At 40.6% G+C, this 16,667-nt stretch overlaps 1 protein-coding gene across 6 annotated transcripts in view; it reads left to right on the forward strand.

Moving 5' to 3' along the window:
* Positions 1-393: 393 nt before the first annotated feature.
* PEX5 (peroxisomal biogenesis factor 5) overlaps positions 394-16,667 on the forward strand; it is a 91,011-nt gene continuing 74,737 nt past the window's right edge. For 4 of the 6 annotated variants that reach the window (XM_074194534.1, XM_074194535.1, XM_074194533.1 and 1 more), the window contains exons 1-7: positions 395-491; positions 743-945; positions 1,036-1,071; positions 1,482-1,614; positions 1,830-1,961; positions 13,555-13,660; positions 14,549-14,639. In XM_074194534.1, coding sequence (XP_074050635.1) covers positions 802-945; positions 1,036-1,071; positions 1,482-1,614; positions 1,830-1,961; positions 13,555-13,660; positions 14,549-14,639 — 642 coding nt within the window. In that variant the 5' untranslated portion in view covers positions 395-491; positions 743-801. Of the gene's footprint in view, positions 492-742; positions 946-1,035; positions 1,072-1,481; positions 1,615-1,829; positions 1,962-13,554; positions 13,661-14,548; positions 14,640-16,667 lie in introns of all 6 variants that reach the window. The other 2 variants (XM_074194531.1, XM_074194532.1) reach the window with 1 other exon arrangement.

The following is a 16,667-nucleotide window of genomic DNA, read 5'->3' on the forward strand; positions in this document are numbered from 1 at the left end:
AGGCTTGGAAATACAGTCAGCAACGAAAATAAAAACAGCTGGAGGACGGCGGGCTAAGAAGCCAGCTTCGGGCCGCGAGGGAGGAGCCGCGGGGCGGCCCAGCCAGCCCCTGCAGCGCGCCCGCCGCCACGCCAGGGGGAGCTCAAGGCCCGAGGGGCTGGCACGGAAGGACGCGGCAGCCGGGAGGGAGGGGGCGGAGGCCGAGAAGCGGTAACTGACGCTGAGCCGCTCCCGGAAGGCCTGGGCTCGGAGGGCGGGGCGGGGCGCCTCCCCGTTAAAGGGCCACCCCCTGGATGAGCCCGGCCCTCGGGGCGGCCGCGCCGCGGCCCCTTTAAGCGCGCGCCCCCGGGGCCCCGCCCCCGCCCCGCCCCCTCCGCTCTCGGCCCTCTAAGCGCGCGTCCGCCGGGGGCGGCCCCTGCTCGGGCTCCCGCTCCTCCGCCCCGCAGCCGCGCCCCCGCGCCCGGAGCAGGTCCGGCGGCCGGCGCGTGGCGGTGAGCGCGGGGCCCCGCGGGAGCCTCCTCGCGCCCTTCCGTGCCCTCGCGGGACCCCGGGGGCGGGGCTGCAGCGGGGGGAGAGGCGGGGGGGGGCTCCCCGGCTCCGCCGCGGACACGTCCCGGCCTTGGCGTCCCGGGGGCAGCCCTGCCGCGCCCCGGGCCGGGGGGGGGGTCCTGCGCGGGTGCCCGGGGGGTGCCGCGGCCGCCCGCCGGGATACCGAGAGGCCCCTTTTCTCCCGCCGCCGCAGGGCCGAAGGTGGGGTAGGGGGCGCCGCCGGGAGGCCCCAGTGGAAGGCCCGCCGTGACCATGGCCATGCGGGAGCTGGTGGAGGCGGAGTGCGGCGGGGCCAACCCGCTCATGAAGCTGGCCGGGCACTTCACCCAGGACAAAGCCTTGCAGCAGGAGGGGCTGCAGCCGCCCTGGCCCCCGGGAACCCCGGCACCCGAAGCGGTGAGCGCCCTGGGAGCGGGGAGCCCCGGGCCGTGCGCATGGGGGGCAGTTGTGGGCCCCCCGTAACTGCCTTCCCTTCCTCTCTGCCAGGTCTCCAAGCCCTTGGGAGCGGCCTCTGAAAATGAGGTAAACATCCGAGCCTCCTTGCCCCAGCCGGAATTACAGGGCCCGAGTTCAAGTTCTGCCTCAGCCGCTTCCTACCTGTGTGACCTTGGGTCTCAGCCTCTACCTCCTCAACTGCCAAGTAGAGGGAGTAGGAGTAGGTGACCTCTAAGGTCCTTCGTAGCCCCAAATCTGATTCCACGATACCTTTTCACCTCTTTCTATCTCATTACACTTTTTCACCAGTCTAAAATGACTCGCCTCCTTCTCTTACCCTTTTGTATCCTTCTGACTTTGGAGTTTCTATATTTCCTTGTTTCTTTTCTCTCCTTTGTAGTTCTAGTTTGCAGGCCTGTCTCCCCAAATTTTATGACTCCTTCTCACTTTGAGCCCAAGAGTTTCCCATTGCTTCTTAATGGTGTCTTCCCTGACAGTTGGTGGCTGAATTCCTTCAGGACCAGAATGCCCCACTTGTGTCCCGGGCTCCCCAGACCTTCAAGATGGATGACCTGTTGGCAGAAATGCAAGAAATTGAACAGTCTAGTTTCCGCCAGGCTCCCCAGAGAGGTGGGTCCAGGACCTGATGAGAGGAGAGATGGCCAATTTTTGTGCCATTTTTGGGAGAAACCCTGGTTAGACAGAGGACTTGAGGTACAGAAGAGACAGAGATATGGTATAATCAGTTGAACTCAACTTGGGTTGCTGAGCTTTGTTTTCCTTTTTTGATTTTTTTTCCTTCATCTTTTTGGGGTTTTTTTTTTTTATTCATCTCTTTCTCTTAGCTCCGGGTGTGGCTGACCTGGCACTATCTGAGAACTGGGCCCAAGAGTTCCTTGCAGCTGGAGAAGCAGTGGACATAGCTCAGGATTATAATGAGGCTGACTGGTCTCAAGAATTCATATCTGAAGTTGCAGGTGAGGCTTTAAATGAAGGAGTCTGTAACCCCCTTCAGTGAAGCAGTTAGTTTCATTTCCCCTCTCTCTTCTCATTCCTCCCCAGTCAGGATATAATGCAGTTACAACAACTCTGTCCTTAGGTCCACTGGCTTCATTTTATAGGAAGATGGGCCTCTGACTTCCATCTAAATCAAGGGTTCTTAACCTGTGGACCATAAACTGTGTTTTTAAAAACTACTTTGATAACTGTATTTTTAAAAATAATTTAAAAATAGAATTTATCATTACTTTTATCTTTTAAATTAACAAGAATTTAAAAAATCAATGTCTCTCTACCACTTACCCCTCCATTGATTATAAATTTTTCAAAGTTTTCAATACATAGCCTACATAGTACAGCAAAACAAATTGCTGCATTTTCCATGTCTGAAAAGGTATGTCTTACTCTGCATTTTAAGTTCATCACTTCTCTGTTAGTGTGTGGCTTGTTTCATCAGTATTCTTTTGAACTAATCATTTATCATTGCATTGGGATGAACCTTTCAAAGTTGTTTTTCTTTGTGATGTTTATTTTGTTATAAATTATTCTATTTCTGCTTACCTCACTCAGCATTAGTTCACAGAGATCTTCCTACTTTCCTCTGAAATTGTTAATTGCATCATTTCTTATGGCACAGTAATATTCCATTCATTCATATACCATAGTTTGTTTAGTAATTCCTTATTTGAAGGATATCCTGTTAGTTTTCCATTTGTGAATATCCCAAGAGCTGCTTTTAAAAAAACAATTCGTTTTGTTGGGATTTAGACCTTGTAGTGGTATAGTTTGGTCAAAGGGCATGCACAGTTTGGTAACTTTCTGGGCATAGTTCCAAATTGCTTTCCAGAATAGTTGAATCAATTCACAACTCAATGAACAGGATAAAAAGTAAAAGCAGTTTACTTTTTTTCCCCATAACCCCTCTAATATTTGTCATTTTACTCTTGTTGTCTTTACCAGTCTGTTAGGTATGAAATGGAACCTCAAAATTATTTTGATTTTACATTACATCAAATTACATTAAATTCTTAGTGATGTAGAGCATTTTTCATATACTTTTTGAGAACTTGGATTTCTTTTTTTTGAAAATTTCCTGTTCATATCCTTTGACCATTTATTTATTGGGAAATGGCTCTTAGTCCAATAAACTTGAATCAGTTTTTTTATGTATCTTGGATATGACCTTTATCAGAGAAACTTGCTACAAAGATTTTTTCCCCCAGTTACTTGTTTCTTTTCCACGTTATATATGTTTATGTAAAAATTTTTAAATTTTGCTTAATCAAAATTAATCAAAAATCATTTTATCTTGTGTGATCCTCTTTAATTCTTGTTTTAGTTATGAATTCTTATCCTATTCATAGTTCTGAAAGGTAATTTCTTCCTTGCTCCTCTAATTTTTTCATGATGTGACTTTTTATACCTAGGTCAGGTTTCTGTAAGGAGCATATCTTGGTGTATGGTGTGCAGTGTTGGTCTAAACCTAATTTCTGCCAAGCTTCTGTCCAGTTTTCCCGGCAGTTTTTGTCAAATAGTGAGTTTTTCTCCCAACAACTGGATCTTTGGGTTTATCAAACAGTGTGCTGCTGTGTTTGTTTGCTTCTTTATTTTGTATATCTAATCTGCCTCACTGATAGACCTCTTGTTTTTGACCAGCACAAAATCTTTTTAATGATTACTGCTTTATAGTAGTTTGAAATCTGATACTGATGACTCCATCCCCAACTTTCCTGATTTTTTCCCATTATTACTTGAGATTATGAGTTTTTGTTCTTTATGAATTTCATTATTATTTTAACAAAATATTATATGAAATGTAAAATATTCCAACAGGTCTTGTGCAGTACAGAAAATTAACTTAGATGGTGTTGTCATTTTTATGATGTTGCTTTGACCTACTCATGAGCAATTGTTTCCCCACTTATTTAGGTCTGTCTTTATTTCTGCAAAGAGTGTTTTATAGTTAGTAAAACTTAAAAAAACACATATTTATAATATTTGAAAACATCTTAAGAAGGGGTTCATAAGCTTTACCAGATTGCCAGAGGAATACATGGCCCCAAAACAGTTAAGAAATAGCAGGGCAGTGACACTGGTCTTGGACCAAGAAAACTGCTTTGTATTGGTGTCTGTAAAGGTGATGATTTGTTGTTCTTTGGGACCAACCATAAAATAAGGTTATAGAGAACTAGACATTGGCCTCAGTTTTAGAACTTCATCATTGTAGTTTACTTACACAGCAAAGTCAGGAGTGGTTAGCCGTCTCTAGTGAGGTTATAATGCTATGGTGCCTATTCACCTTGAATATGTTTTGGACCTCCTCCAGCTTGAGGTAGAAAGCTCCCTGGGATCAGGACAGTGACAGGAAAGCCCTGGGCATTCTTTATTTTGGAAGTTTAAGCAGTATGGAAGACTCTGCATCCCCTGTTCTTGCCCGGGTGCTTGGTGGTATAGTAACAGATCAGGGATTTCTTGAGTAGTGTAGTAGCCCAGAAAGTTCTCATTCTGCTCTTGCCCTTTGGAGAACTGAGGGATTTGTGGAAGTAGGTGCCAGGGTTCTGTTATGTAGTTTAAGTTTCCACAGCTGCCCTCTAATTCTAGATTGTGAGAGTGGGACTAGAAAACTCTCTTTGCCTGTTGTTTTTTTGTTTGCTTTTTTTCCCTATCTTACTTTGGGACAACATATCTGTGAGGTTGTCATTTTCTTTTGAAAGGATCAGAATTTGATTGGCAGTAAGCCATCTGGGGAAAAAAAGCCCCACAAAAATGCTACCTGTGCTGGTATGGGAAATCTTTTCTAGCTTTCTGCTATTTTATGTCAAATTTCTGATATTCCCTTTTCCTCATTTGGGGAAATAATTCCAGTCTTGAGACTCAGTTAAGTTAATTACCTGAGAATATTTGTAGGTGAAGCTGGAGGGGGGTGGTGGTCAGCAAATAACAGTGCTGGTGGACTGCCTGGATTTGAACTCTGTCACCACAGGACTAGATGCAGTGTGTGAGCACTGGTGAAAGGGGTAAGAAGAGCCGGAGCTAGGCTAATTCATACAAACGATCTGGGCTGGAAGCTGATCCCATTTAAAAAATATTCAGCAATTGTACGAGATACTTAACAAAGGGAAGATGCTAAAAGAAATGGAAAAGGTGTTGGAACAAGGACCAGTAATGTCCCATAAGACCATAAGACTCTGTGTCAAATGCTGCTCTGTACTTTTAAGTTTTGTTTGATATTGACACTCAATAGACACAAGTCCTATGTTCACCAAAAGCCTTTGCCAGGGTCATCATGGAAGATGGCCTTTGTTGGACTCTTAAATAAAAGAGAAATTTGATGGGGAGGTTTTCTAAATGTTTCTGTGAGTGACATTATGCTGATTGCATTGAATGCCAAAACTCTTTGGGGCCTCATCACTAAGATGCCAAATGGATAAAGACTTTAAAACAAATAGAGAAAGACAGTACTATGTCACAGAAGTCAACCAAGGAAGCTTTTAAATAACATTTTACCTGGACTATAACATACAATCGGATGGACAACCTGTTGAATTATTCTAACAATATATGTATCCTGGGCCAACACTGCAGGTGGTTAGTGAGCTGAATCCAGAATTGGCACCAGGTGGAGATTAGGCTGAATTGAATTTGACTATGCATACTTTCAATGCTCCCAAACCACTTCATGCCTCAAAAGCCCATCTTTTCACTAACACCAATCTTATCCTGGTGATACTATATGGCTACAAATAGAAGAATACTTTGATCTCGAGAGAATCACGGTTACAGACAGCTGGTAGATGTAAGCCGCCTGCAGCATGTGAGAAGCGATGCAAAAGACACGTGTATGATGCAGAAAAGGAGGTAAGCCAGGTATATATTAAGAATGAGCAAAAATAAATGGACATTATGTAGAAATGGATGGGAAAGGAAGCAAAGACTATCTGTGTAATATTAGGACAGGGTTATAAGTCATGACATACTCAACTATAAAATATGGAATAGAAGTATTTACTTCTGTTTGTGGTGATAGCCAAACAAGGATTGGAGGCAATCACAAAAGAAAAATTTGGTAAATCTTATAGCATAAAATTGAAAAACTTTTTGTAAGAAAAAAAGTGATACAACTAGGATAAGAAGGAAAGTGGTTGATTTTTGTATCAGTTGTTTATATTAGGGATCTGGTTCAGGTCATAAAGGGAACTCATAGAAATATATAATGTCAGAAGTCATTCCCAAATTTATTAGTGTCAAAGGACATAAGCAAATAACTGTCAGAAGAACTGTAATCCCTTACTTGGCTGTCTCTTGACAGCTGAATTGGACCTCTTCTATTTTAGAGAGCATAGTGTGGTATAGTAGATAGAGAACTGACCTTGCAACCAGACAGACCTGGGTTTATGTCCTGCCCTTGACACATACTTGATTGTGTGATCCTGAGCAAGTCACTGACCCTCTTAATGCTCTAGACACCTTTTGAAGACTTAAATTGTGAAGAAGTTCCTGACCCACATAGCTAGAGAAGTTTCTTCATTAGAAAATTCTCTGTGCCAGTGACATCACAAATCTAGTCCCTATCCCTAGGACCTTTATTTAATATTCAGGTCACAAATTTGTTTTGAGCTTCTTTGTGGCACACAGTAGAATGTATTGGTGTTTCCCTCTTTTTACTACTACTACGAGTGCTGCTTGGATGTTTTGGTATATACTAGAACTTTCCTCCACAAAACCCTACTCTGATGTCTATTCGTGGAGGTAGCCCAAGGTTTCTGGCAGTTTCTCCCAAGCTGGAAAGATTTTGAATGTGGTACTAGTAACAGACTGTGACTTTTTTTCTAAGGACCAAGCTGGTTTGTGATGGAGAAGTACATCACTAGTAGGCTGGCCACCTGGTGATGAAATATTTTTGGCTATGGCAACCCTTGAGACAAAATTGTTAAGTGACTCTCAAGTCATGTGTGACCCTTTTCTGTTCCTGTAGTGATTCTGTTAGTAGAGTGTTAGAAAAAATGTAAAGGTGATACAAATCATTTGGTCTTTAGATCAGTGATAAACTTCAGTTTGTTAATATTCTAAATGTGAGCTCTTTGTCCAGTGATGTATTGTAAGACATGCCAAATCACATCCATGTGGATATTCTTGCTACACATGAAAGAAGAAGAAAGAAGAAATAGTTTTTGAAGAGACAAAAAATAAGTTGATGGAGTAAGTTTATTTATATCTCCTATAGCTACAAAAAGCATTTCATGAGACATTTGATCATCATGTAGTGCAGTTCTAATGATATTTGCTGAAATAACATCATGATAATTGTAGCTTTATGCACTGAAATTATTTTGCTGATGATAGAGAATATCTATAAAGACCTTGATAATATCCTCCAAATAAAATTAACCACTATGATATTGGTGACAAGTGCAAAAGTGGGAAAAGTAAGGAGAGAGAGAAATACATAGGAAAATGTGGTTTAGGAGAAAGATATTAGAGAGGCCAAAGATGTATTACTTGCTTGGAAGCCTCATACTGTTATGTCATCCATATATTTTTTTTTAAAAAAGATTAGTAGGTACTGGACATGGTGAGCACTAAGTAATACCATAAAGAATGCAATGTTTTTGTTTTTCTTTTTTTAATATAATAAGAAGAAACGTGTTATAGTTATCCCTGAGTCAGCTGTGTGTGTGTGTCCAAGTAAGCTATTGATTCATCAGAGTAAGATCAGAATTTGTAAAGAGAGAAAGAAAAGAAAGAATAATAATACAAAAATGGAATGTAATTATAGTGATTAACCAACCCTGAAATATTTAAATATGTAATTGAAAGTTAAAAATTAGGAAATGTACAATAGAACATATATCAGTATCAACTATAATAGTTTTGTCCAGAAGTTTAACCAGTGTTAAGTGAATTGGCACAAAGAAACCAAAAAAAATGAGTAAGGGCCTCTGTCAGCAACTATGTAACCTGCCAAAAAGAGTTATTTCTTAGCTGCCAATAACAAGGGTGGATTAGAATATAAGCTCAATTGTAAAATCTTAAAAAAAGTAAGATGATGGAGGATTATTACCCTTATTGCCTCATAAAATAAAGCATTGAAAGGCAAAATCAGTTTAATTGAAAGCTTGGCAAGAGATCCAACTAAGCAAAGTCATTTCAGACGTATCCAAGAAGGAAAATGGAAGTTCTACAAACAGGAAAAAAAGTAAAACTATTTGCAAAAGCCATTTTAGCGAATTAGTTTTCTTCTTCAAGAATAGTGAGTGGAACCACCATACTGGAAACCCTAACATCACAGTCCACAGTTTGGGTACTGATAGAGGATGTAGCAAATATGATAAAGAGAATAATGATGCAGCCATATTGGACTAAGTAAAGAGCTAAAGAAGATCCATCCTGGAGGAAATCTGATTTGGAGGACATTGACCAAAATGCAAGGTATCCAAAGGAGGAGAAGATACCAAAGGTGTAGGAAAAAAAATCTTAGAATTAAGAAGAAAAGATGACCAAGAGAACATTAATTACTACTTTTCTATCTGTTCAAATTCTAAGAGAGTCATCTCTATACAAATGAGGAACATCAGTGAGGGGATTAGTAGGGAACAAGTAAACTTTTGCAAACTGTTCAACAATGGATCACATCTTTACCATCTCAATTAACTGAAAGGTGTAGAGAATATACCACCATTCTTAGTAATGATTACAAAGAAAAAGCATTTGATCCAATAGAACTCAATTTTACCTCAAGGTATCTCAGAATCATTCAAGATCCTTGGAAGATTTACCAGAAGGGAAAGTCTTCAGTGACTCTAATAAATATGCGCCAAAGCAAAAATGTATGTTTGCCAAAGGATTTTTAGTTCTTATTGCTATTACTTTTTTGAGGTTTTTGTTTTGTTTTTGAGATTTTCTTGCCTGGGCTGAAAGTGAGTGTATGGCCACTCACAGATAGGATGCCAATGATGATCTATATAGACATTTTAATTGTCTCTGTTTCCTGACCTGGGCTTTGTCACCCCTTCATTGGTTGACAACCTGGTGGCCCTCTGCTCTTGGGAGCTCACCACATTAATGCCACACTTAGTGTAGCTATCCAGCTGAAACTCAGAACTTCCAAACTTAAGTGATTCATTAGTCTCAGCCTGGATTCCTGTTAGTTGTCACCACACCTAACTCTTGCCAAAGATGGAGGAAATGTAGCACAGATTTAGTGATGTTAAGAACCTTCAGATACTCTTATTTGCAGATGTATGTTCCGGTTGCATCAAGACCCAGGACATTCTCAAAGACATCTGTAGTCATTCAAAAGCTTATCTGTGTATGTGACAAAATAGATGAAAGATGACCAGATTTCTGTATTGAACTTGTCTAATATATAGGACAAATAATACAGATATACGTTGAGCTGTTTTTAGAATTGAAAAATAACAACAGGCTTGATTACTTTTAGTAAATCGTAGAGCTCTTTTACTCATCCCAGATTTTCCATGCCATGGCTCATCTTTTCAGTACTAATACTTTGCAGGTGATGGCAGCAAGACATGGAATGTTAGTGCCTCTTAAGAGCTAAGGATGAATATCACACAGAGAGCCTTGGAGAGTCTCGCCTTGGAGAGTCAGAAGGCTGTACCTTATAACCAATGAGAAATACTGATGAACACAAGCAAATATTGTCATCAAGAAATTAAGTGACAAAAAAAGAAGATGAATTATTCACATGACAAGAGCAAGGGATGTCAGGTGGCCAACCTCTTGTATTCTTACAATGTCAGGAAGAAGTGTGGAAATCTTACTGAGTTTGAACTTCTTGTATTGAATTTTTGATTGAACCTGTCAAAAGTAGCATAGTATAGGCAGGTGTAGATGGGTTGTGATCTGCACTGTTGTAAATTACAAATTGATGAGAGCACAGATCCATTTGAGTATATTGAAACTTGCTCTCTATTCCTTGGGATATATGCCTAGTAGTAGAATTAATGGGTCATTGTGATTTAAATATATTTCTTGCATAATTCCAAACCAAAAACCAAAATTATTGGAGCACTTCCCAGATCTGTTATCAGTGCACCTGTTTTCCTCTAGTCCCTTCAAAAATGACTGTACCCATATTTTTTCATCTTTGCCAGTTTGCTTAGTGTGAAGTAAAGTTTCAGATCTGTTTTAGTTTACATCTCTTAGACTGCTAGTGATTTGTGGCATACTTATTTCTTTTCCAGCTGTTCCTGGAAAGCATTAAAATAGATAGGGGTGAGGAACTTAGTTGTTTGGTCTCTCCTTTTCTTGAATATTCCCCATCTAGGAACTGGTCTTTTTGTACCACATAATAGATATTCAATAAATGTTGGAAGAAACGCATCAAAAAGTAGAAGGAAGCTGGTTCTTAGTAATTTTTTCAGCACTCTTTCTTCCCTACTGTAACTCCTTCCTCTCATCTTATTTGCTTTTACAGAAAGCATGTTGAGTTGTAAGGAGAGCCATCAATAGAAGAAGGCTGATCTAGGGAAGGCTAAAGAAAGCTTGTATACTTTTTTGCATTATCATTGTGATTTTGTTATAAGTGGTCAGTGTTTCAAAAGCAGAAAGAATATTTATCCTCTCTATTTTTGACATATGAAGTGTATATAGCAGATCCCTTGCTGACTCTTGTCGACAGCCCACATCCACAATGTTGGCCCTGAGATCAGAGGAACTTGGAAGTGACTTTTTCAAAATTAATACAACAAATAGGGCCTGCTTCCTATAGACTTCTAAGACAAGTTATATTGTGTTCTTCCCCAACTAGTTCTTTTGAATGTTTATAAAATTTTATTTCTCAAAAGTGGTATATTCTCTAATTTTATTAAGACTTCTTGAAACTTAATAACAAGGAGGAGACAAGAGTGGAATGTTGAGTAGGACTTGACTAGAAAGCAAGAAGGGGAAGGATTGGGGGTTATTTTACTCATCAGTGAGAATGGAGCCCAAGTGGTTAAATGATGGGAAATTAATAGTGTAAATATTATATGCTTATTATATACTCATCATGTTGGGCACTGAGGGTAGATTGGTGGGACACAACTCAAAAGAATGGGATCTGGCCTTGAAGAACCATTTTGGATTATAAAATCATAAATATAGAGCTAGAAGTGACTTTAATGACTATCTAAAGGCCACTTAAATTTCCCTAATTTTAGTTGGAAATAGTATAAGGAAATGTTGCCTGTAATATCTTGGGAGGAGAACCTTCATGTTAATTTTTTAAAAAAGTACCTGAAACAAACCTGAAAGTTTGGGGAACATCAATTTTTATGTCAGATATTACTTGATGGTCCAGTAAATTTAAAGGGATAGCAGAAGTTCCATGGAAGTTGTGTTTTCATTTTCTGGTATATAAGTACTACTTTGCTTTTTACACCTATCGTCTGTGTGGTTGCTTTTCGTCGTGTGTGTGTGTGTGTGTGTGTGTGGTAAAATTCTCTTTTGATCTTTGATGGTACTTGAAAATTAGATGTTGAACATGTTTTTCTGATAATCCAGTTACTGATGTTGATGGTTTAGGGAGGGGTGGACTTCCCCTAGTTAGAGGATAACTCCCTAGCTTTATGTCTCTGCTGATTTGACCTTTTCAGGGTATTCATCCAGCTGTACTGGTTTCTGGACATGAGGAAAGTCCAAGTGTGTGGCAGGCAGTGTCACATTCTACTTGCAGTCTGTCTTGATTTGTAAGAGCATTCCCCTTCCTTTTTCACCAGGATCTTGGGTACTATTTTCTCCAAGAAAATATATTAGATGAAAAAAAATTTAGAATAAATGCTTGCAATGCAGGGATAACAGTCTAGATAGCCTGATTGTCAGGTAGTTTCTTTGCTGCTCAGATTGTCTGGGAACAATATTAACTGGTCGGTCTGACACAGCTCCTCCTCCTGGGGGTATGTAGTTTCTGCTTTGAGTGTTCAGAATGAGGAATGAGATCGTGTCTTTGTACTCCACAAACCACTGAGAAGACAAGAGGTAGATAATGACTTTCTATCAGTTCTTGAGACTGGGTAGGGGGAAGGCAGGTTAGGCAGTTGGTAATAAGGAATTCTGTTTGTGTAATAAGTCTTCTATTTGTGCCTCAACTTCTCTCATTCTTCCACCTCACAATCCTTTTCTCCTTAATGAGGATGTTCACTATAATGGTATCTTTTATTTTTATAGAACTTTGGGTTTTTAAACATTTTTTTTTTTTTGCAAGGCAGTGGGGTTAAGTGGCTTGCCCAAGGCCACACAAATAAGTAGTTATTAAGTGTTTGAGGCCAGATTTGAACTCAGGTACTCCTGACTCCAGGGCCAGTGCTCTCTCACTGCACCACTTAGCTTCCCCTAAACATGTTTTAGTGATGTATTTTGTCTATCTACCACAAGGAAAAGCAATCAAATCTGATACAGAAAAGGCTTAATAATGTTTTCTCGTAATTTCCTACTCCTCTGTCAGGAGGAGAAGGTATGTTTATTTCTCCCTTCCCTGGGACTATCACTTTTTCCATTACTCAAGAGTTTGATTTCCTTTTAGTTGTCTTTTTATTCACATTTTTTAAGATGCTGTATATTATTCTCTTGTTTTGGTTACTTAAGTTGGTATCATTTCATATAAAACCTTGCTCATTCCTCTGAATTCTTCCTATTTGTCATTTCTTCCTGCATAATTATTCCCTTGCATGAACATTTATATATCAACATTTTTCATTCCCTAGTTGATGGACACTCACTTTGTTTCTGGTTCTGTGTAGCCACAAAGAGGGCTACTATAAACGTTTTGGTGTATGTTGGATCTTTGATTCTGTCTTTGGCATCCTTTAGTATTGGCATTGCTGAGTCAAAGGGTTTGGATAGTTAGTCACTTTTCTCACATAATTCCAAATTAAATACTCCTTTTCAGCCTGTGTCTTCTTACAGCCCCTTCAGTATTGGCAGTTGCCAATACTGTATTGACTGTTCTTAACATGATAGTTTTCATGATATGACGCAAAATCTTATTTTAGTCTGAATTTCTCTGATTATTTCATAGTGTTTTTATGGGGTTATTTGAGGTTTGCAATTTTTTTGAAAACTGTTGACCTTCCTTGCCTGCCCCCCTCTCTGTTGGGGTTGACTCTTGTCATATATTTGAGTCATTCTCTTTATGGGGGCTCTTAAGTTGCTTTTCTTTCTGCACTTTATCACTCCTTTGTGAGGTAAGTAGTATAACGATTACTCTTCACATTTTACAAATGAGGAAACTGGGACTTGGGAAATTAAATATCTTGCTTTGGACTGTACAGCTGAAAAATATCAGAGCTGGAATTTGAGCCTAGGTTTCTTGGCTCAATATCTAGTGCTCATGGCTTCTCTGGGCCTGATCTCCCTGTGTGAGCTCATGACTTGTTCTTTAACCTTCAGAAACCTTTTTCCTCTGACTTCTGAAAATGGAAATTCATTAGCATGATTAGTCCAGGGAAGTGAACATGTTTTTTTGAGATATTAGGAACAGGGAAGCCATCTAGTCTATACATAGTATTCCTCATTTCCCCATTCTCAGGCTGACCCTGTTGGTTCTCCAATTTCCCCTAATGTCTGCAGACCCCTCATCGGTGTCCCCTGCCCGCTGGGCTGAGGAGTACCTGGAACAGTCAGAAGAGAAACTCTGGCTAGGAGAGCCTGAGGGAACAACCACCACTGACCACTGGTGAGTCCTGGCTTTTCCTTCCTGTACTTGAAAGGAAATATTTCAGGCAGTATTTGTGTCCTTTCCAACATTTCTCATTTATATTTACATGCTGTCTTTTTCAACTTCTTGATCCTCCTTAGCCTCTTTAGTTTTTCCTACTTGCATTACATTCAACATAAAAGCTCTGTAAGAACTGCCCTTAGCCTACTCTGTCTGTAATTGCCTTAAGGTCTTTCTTGCATCATTTGTGATTCCTAATTTCTTCAAAGGTGTGTGTTATGGGGCAGCTAGGTGGCATAGTGGATAAAGCACTGGCCTTGGAGTCAGGAGTACCTGGGTTCAAATTCAGTCTCAGACACTTAATAATTACCTAGCTGTGTGGCCTTGGGCAAGCCACTTAACCCCATTCGCCTTGCAAAAACCTAAACAAAAAATACAAAATATAAATAAACAAAAGGTGTGTGTTAGGGGAGGAAGGAAGGATTAAGTACCTATATATGCCAAGCACAATGTTAGACATTTTACAAATATAGTCTCACTTGATCCTCAGAACAATCCTGGAGGTAGGTGCTGCTATTATCTCAATTATACTATTATGAAAACTGAAGTAGACAGGTCAATTGACTTGTCCAACAATCACAGAACTAGTAGGTGTTTGAATCTGGATTTGAATTCAGGTCTTCCTTACTTAAGGTCCAGAGCTCTGTTCATTACACCACCTAGCCTTAGGGAAGAGAAGAACATAGAACATGGGACATGCTTTTCATCCCTCATTGTTCCCTTTTAATATACCTATACATTCCTCTTCAGCTGAGAGGAGAAAGATGTTGCTCAGGGCTAGGCATGGGTATACATAAAGTGATTATTTTGTGAAGCATCAGATCATTCTGTCCTCTTCTGGCCTAGGTACAAGGAATATCTTCCTGATGAAGATCTGCAATCCACTGCCAATGACTTTGTTGCCAAGGTGGATGACCCTAAATTAGCCAATTCTGAGGTGAGTCTCAGCCTGCTGTTTCTTTGCTCTGGAGAGCTGAGTCTGGAACATAGGGAGTGAGTTCTTTAACAGTATTCTGTTCTGGGGGAGGGAGATGTATCAGCAAGTCTTCTCCTGTAGTCTCCATTCCTCTCTGTTCTTCTGTCTTCTATCAACCCTGTTCTAGGCTTACCTTTTCCCTTCAGCCTTGAGCCTATAGTTGATCAATTCAGCTTGGATCCTTTGTCTTCACTCATCCCTTATTGGGCTTCAAGCCTAGCTTATCCCTTCCCTCCTCTTTAAGGAATCTAGTAGATAGCTATACAACCATGCCAAAAGGATCTTTTATCTTATCACAACTGTGCTCTCATGGCTGCATGTTCTTAGCAATACTTTTATTCTTCTCTAATTGATTTTCTCATACTTCCCTACAGTGGCCTTTTCTTTCCTCAAGCCCATAGGAGAACCCTTGGACCTCATCTCCCACTTTACTGAGAAAATAGATCCCATATTTAGGTATTCTTTTTCTTCTCTATTTGACCCCTTAAAATTCCTCTAGGTTAGTCTTTCATTTCCTCTAGTTTTTGAGGAAGAGGTCACTCTTTGTCAAAGCAAAGCCCTCTATTTTTGTCCTTGATCCTCTTCTTTCCTTTCCATGAATTTTACCTTCTCAATCATACCCTCTTTTTCTGTAATCATCAGTCTCTTTGTTGTTTCTTTCCCTGCTTGCTACAAATGTGTGCAAGTCTTCTCCATCCTTAAAAACCTTGCTATCTCAAGCTATCATCACATATTTCTTCTCTCTTGCATAGCCTAACACTCAGAAAGAGTTGCCCACACTCTTGACTCTATTTCCACTAATTTTTCAACTTTGGCTTCTTATCACTTCCATTCCCTTGCCTTCCCTCCATGGTGGAATTTGAACCTGTGTCTTGCTTACTTTCAAGTCTAGTGCTCTATTTTGCCACTCTATTTAGCAGTTGGATCTCAGGGTCAGATTCATAACTGCTAAAACCAGTAGACTGGGGGTAGCTAGGTGGCAGCACTGGAGAGAGCACCGGCCCTGGAGTCAGGAGAATCTGAGTTCAAATCCGACCTCTGATACTTAATAATTGCCTAGCTGTATGACCTTAGGCAAGTCACTTAATCCCATTGCCTCAAATAAATTATTGTTTGTTTTTGCAAGGCAAATGGGGTTAAGTGGCTTGCCCAAGGCCACACAGCTAGGTAATTATTATGTGTCTGAGGTCAGATTTGAACTCAGGTACTCCTGACTCTAGGGCCAGTGCTCTATCCACTGTGCCACCTAGCTCCTTATGTGCTTATTTTCGAGCGCATCACCAAGGTTTGCAACATCAGAGTCATAGTTGACTTTTTTTTTTTTGGTTTGTTTTGGTTTTTCCAGGCATTGAAGTTTAGTGACTTGCCCAAGGTCACACATCTTAAGTAATCCTGACTTAATAGCTGGTGCTCTATCTACTGCACCACCGGCTGGCCCCATAGTTGACTCTGTCCAGCATCCCCCATTTGCTGAGTGTGGACATTTGCTGAGTGTGGTCAGTTCTACTTTGACAAAGCCTCTCACTTCTGTCGTGGTTTTTTGTTTGTTTTTTTCTCAGTGGTGGCAACAGACCTAGGTCAGGCTCTCATACTTTCTCCTTTGAACTATTGGTATAGACTCCCATTCAGGTTCTCCTTTCTGATCTATTCTTCACATTGCTGTCAAATTACTATTGCTAAGGCACGGGGTGACCATTTTTCAGGTAATAACTATTTCCTTTAGGATAAGAAACAGATTCCTTGGCCTGGCATTAAAGGACTCCAAAATTGTTCTCCAGTCTCTGTTTCCAAACTCCTTTTGTATCACATCCTCTCATGTATTCTGCCTGCTAGCTCTTCCCCATACTAAAGTTTCCTTCTTCTGTTTCCAGGCAGCCCTAGACTGGGAACTTTCATGGTCTCCTCAGCTTTACCTCTTTAATAGAGTCCCTCACTTTAAGTATCAGCTGAAATGCCTCTCCCTCTAATCATTAGGACCTTCCTTCACCT

The sequence above is a fragment of the Macrotis lagotis genome, chromosome 7, assembly GCF_037893015.1.
Source record: "Macrotis lagotis isolate mMagLag1 chromosome 7, bilby.v1.9.chrom.fasta, whole genome shotgun sequence".
Classification (NCBI taxonomy): domain Eukaryota; kingdom Metazoa; phylum Chordata; class Mammalia; order Peramelemorphia; family Peramelidae; genus Macrotis; species Macrotis lagotis.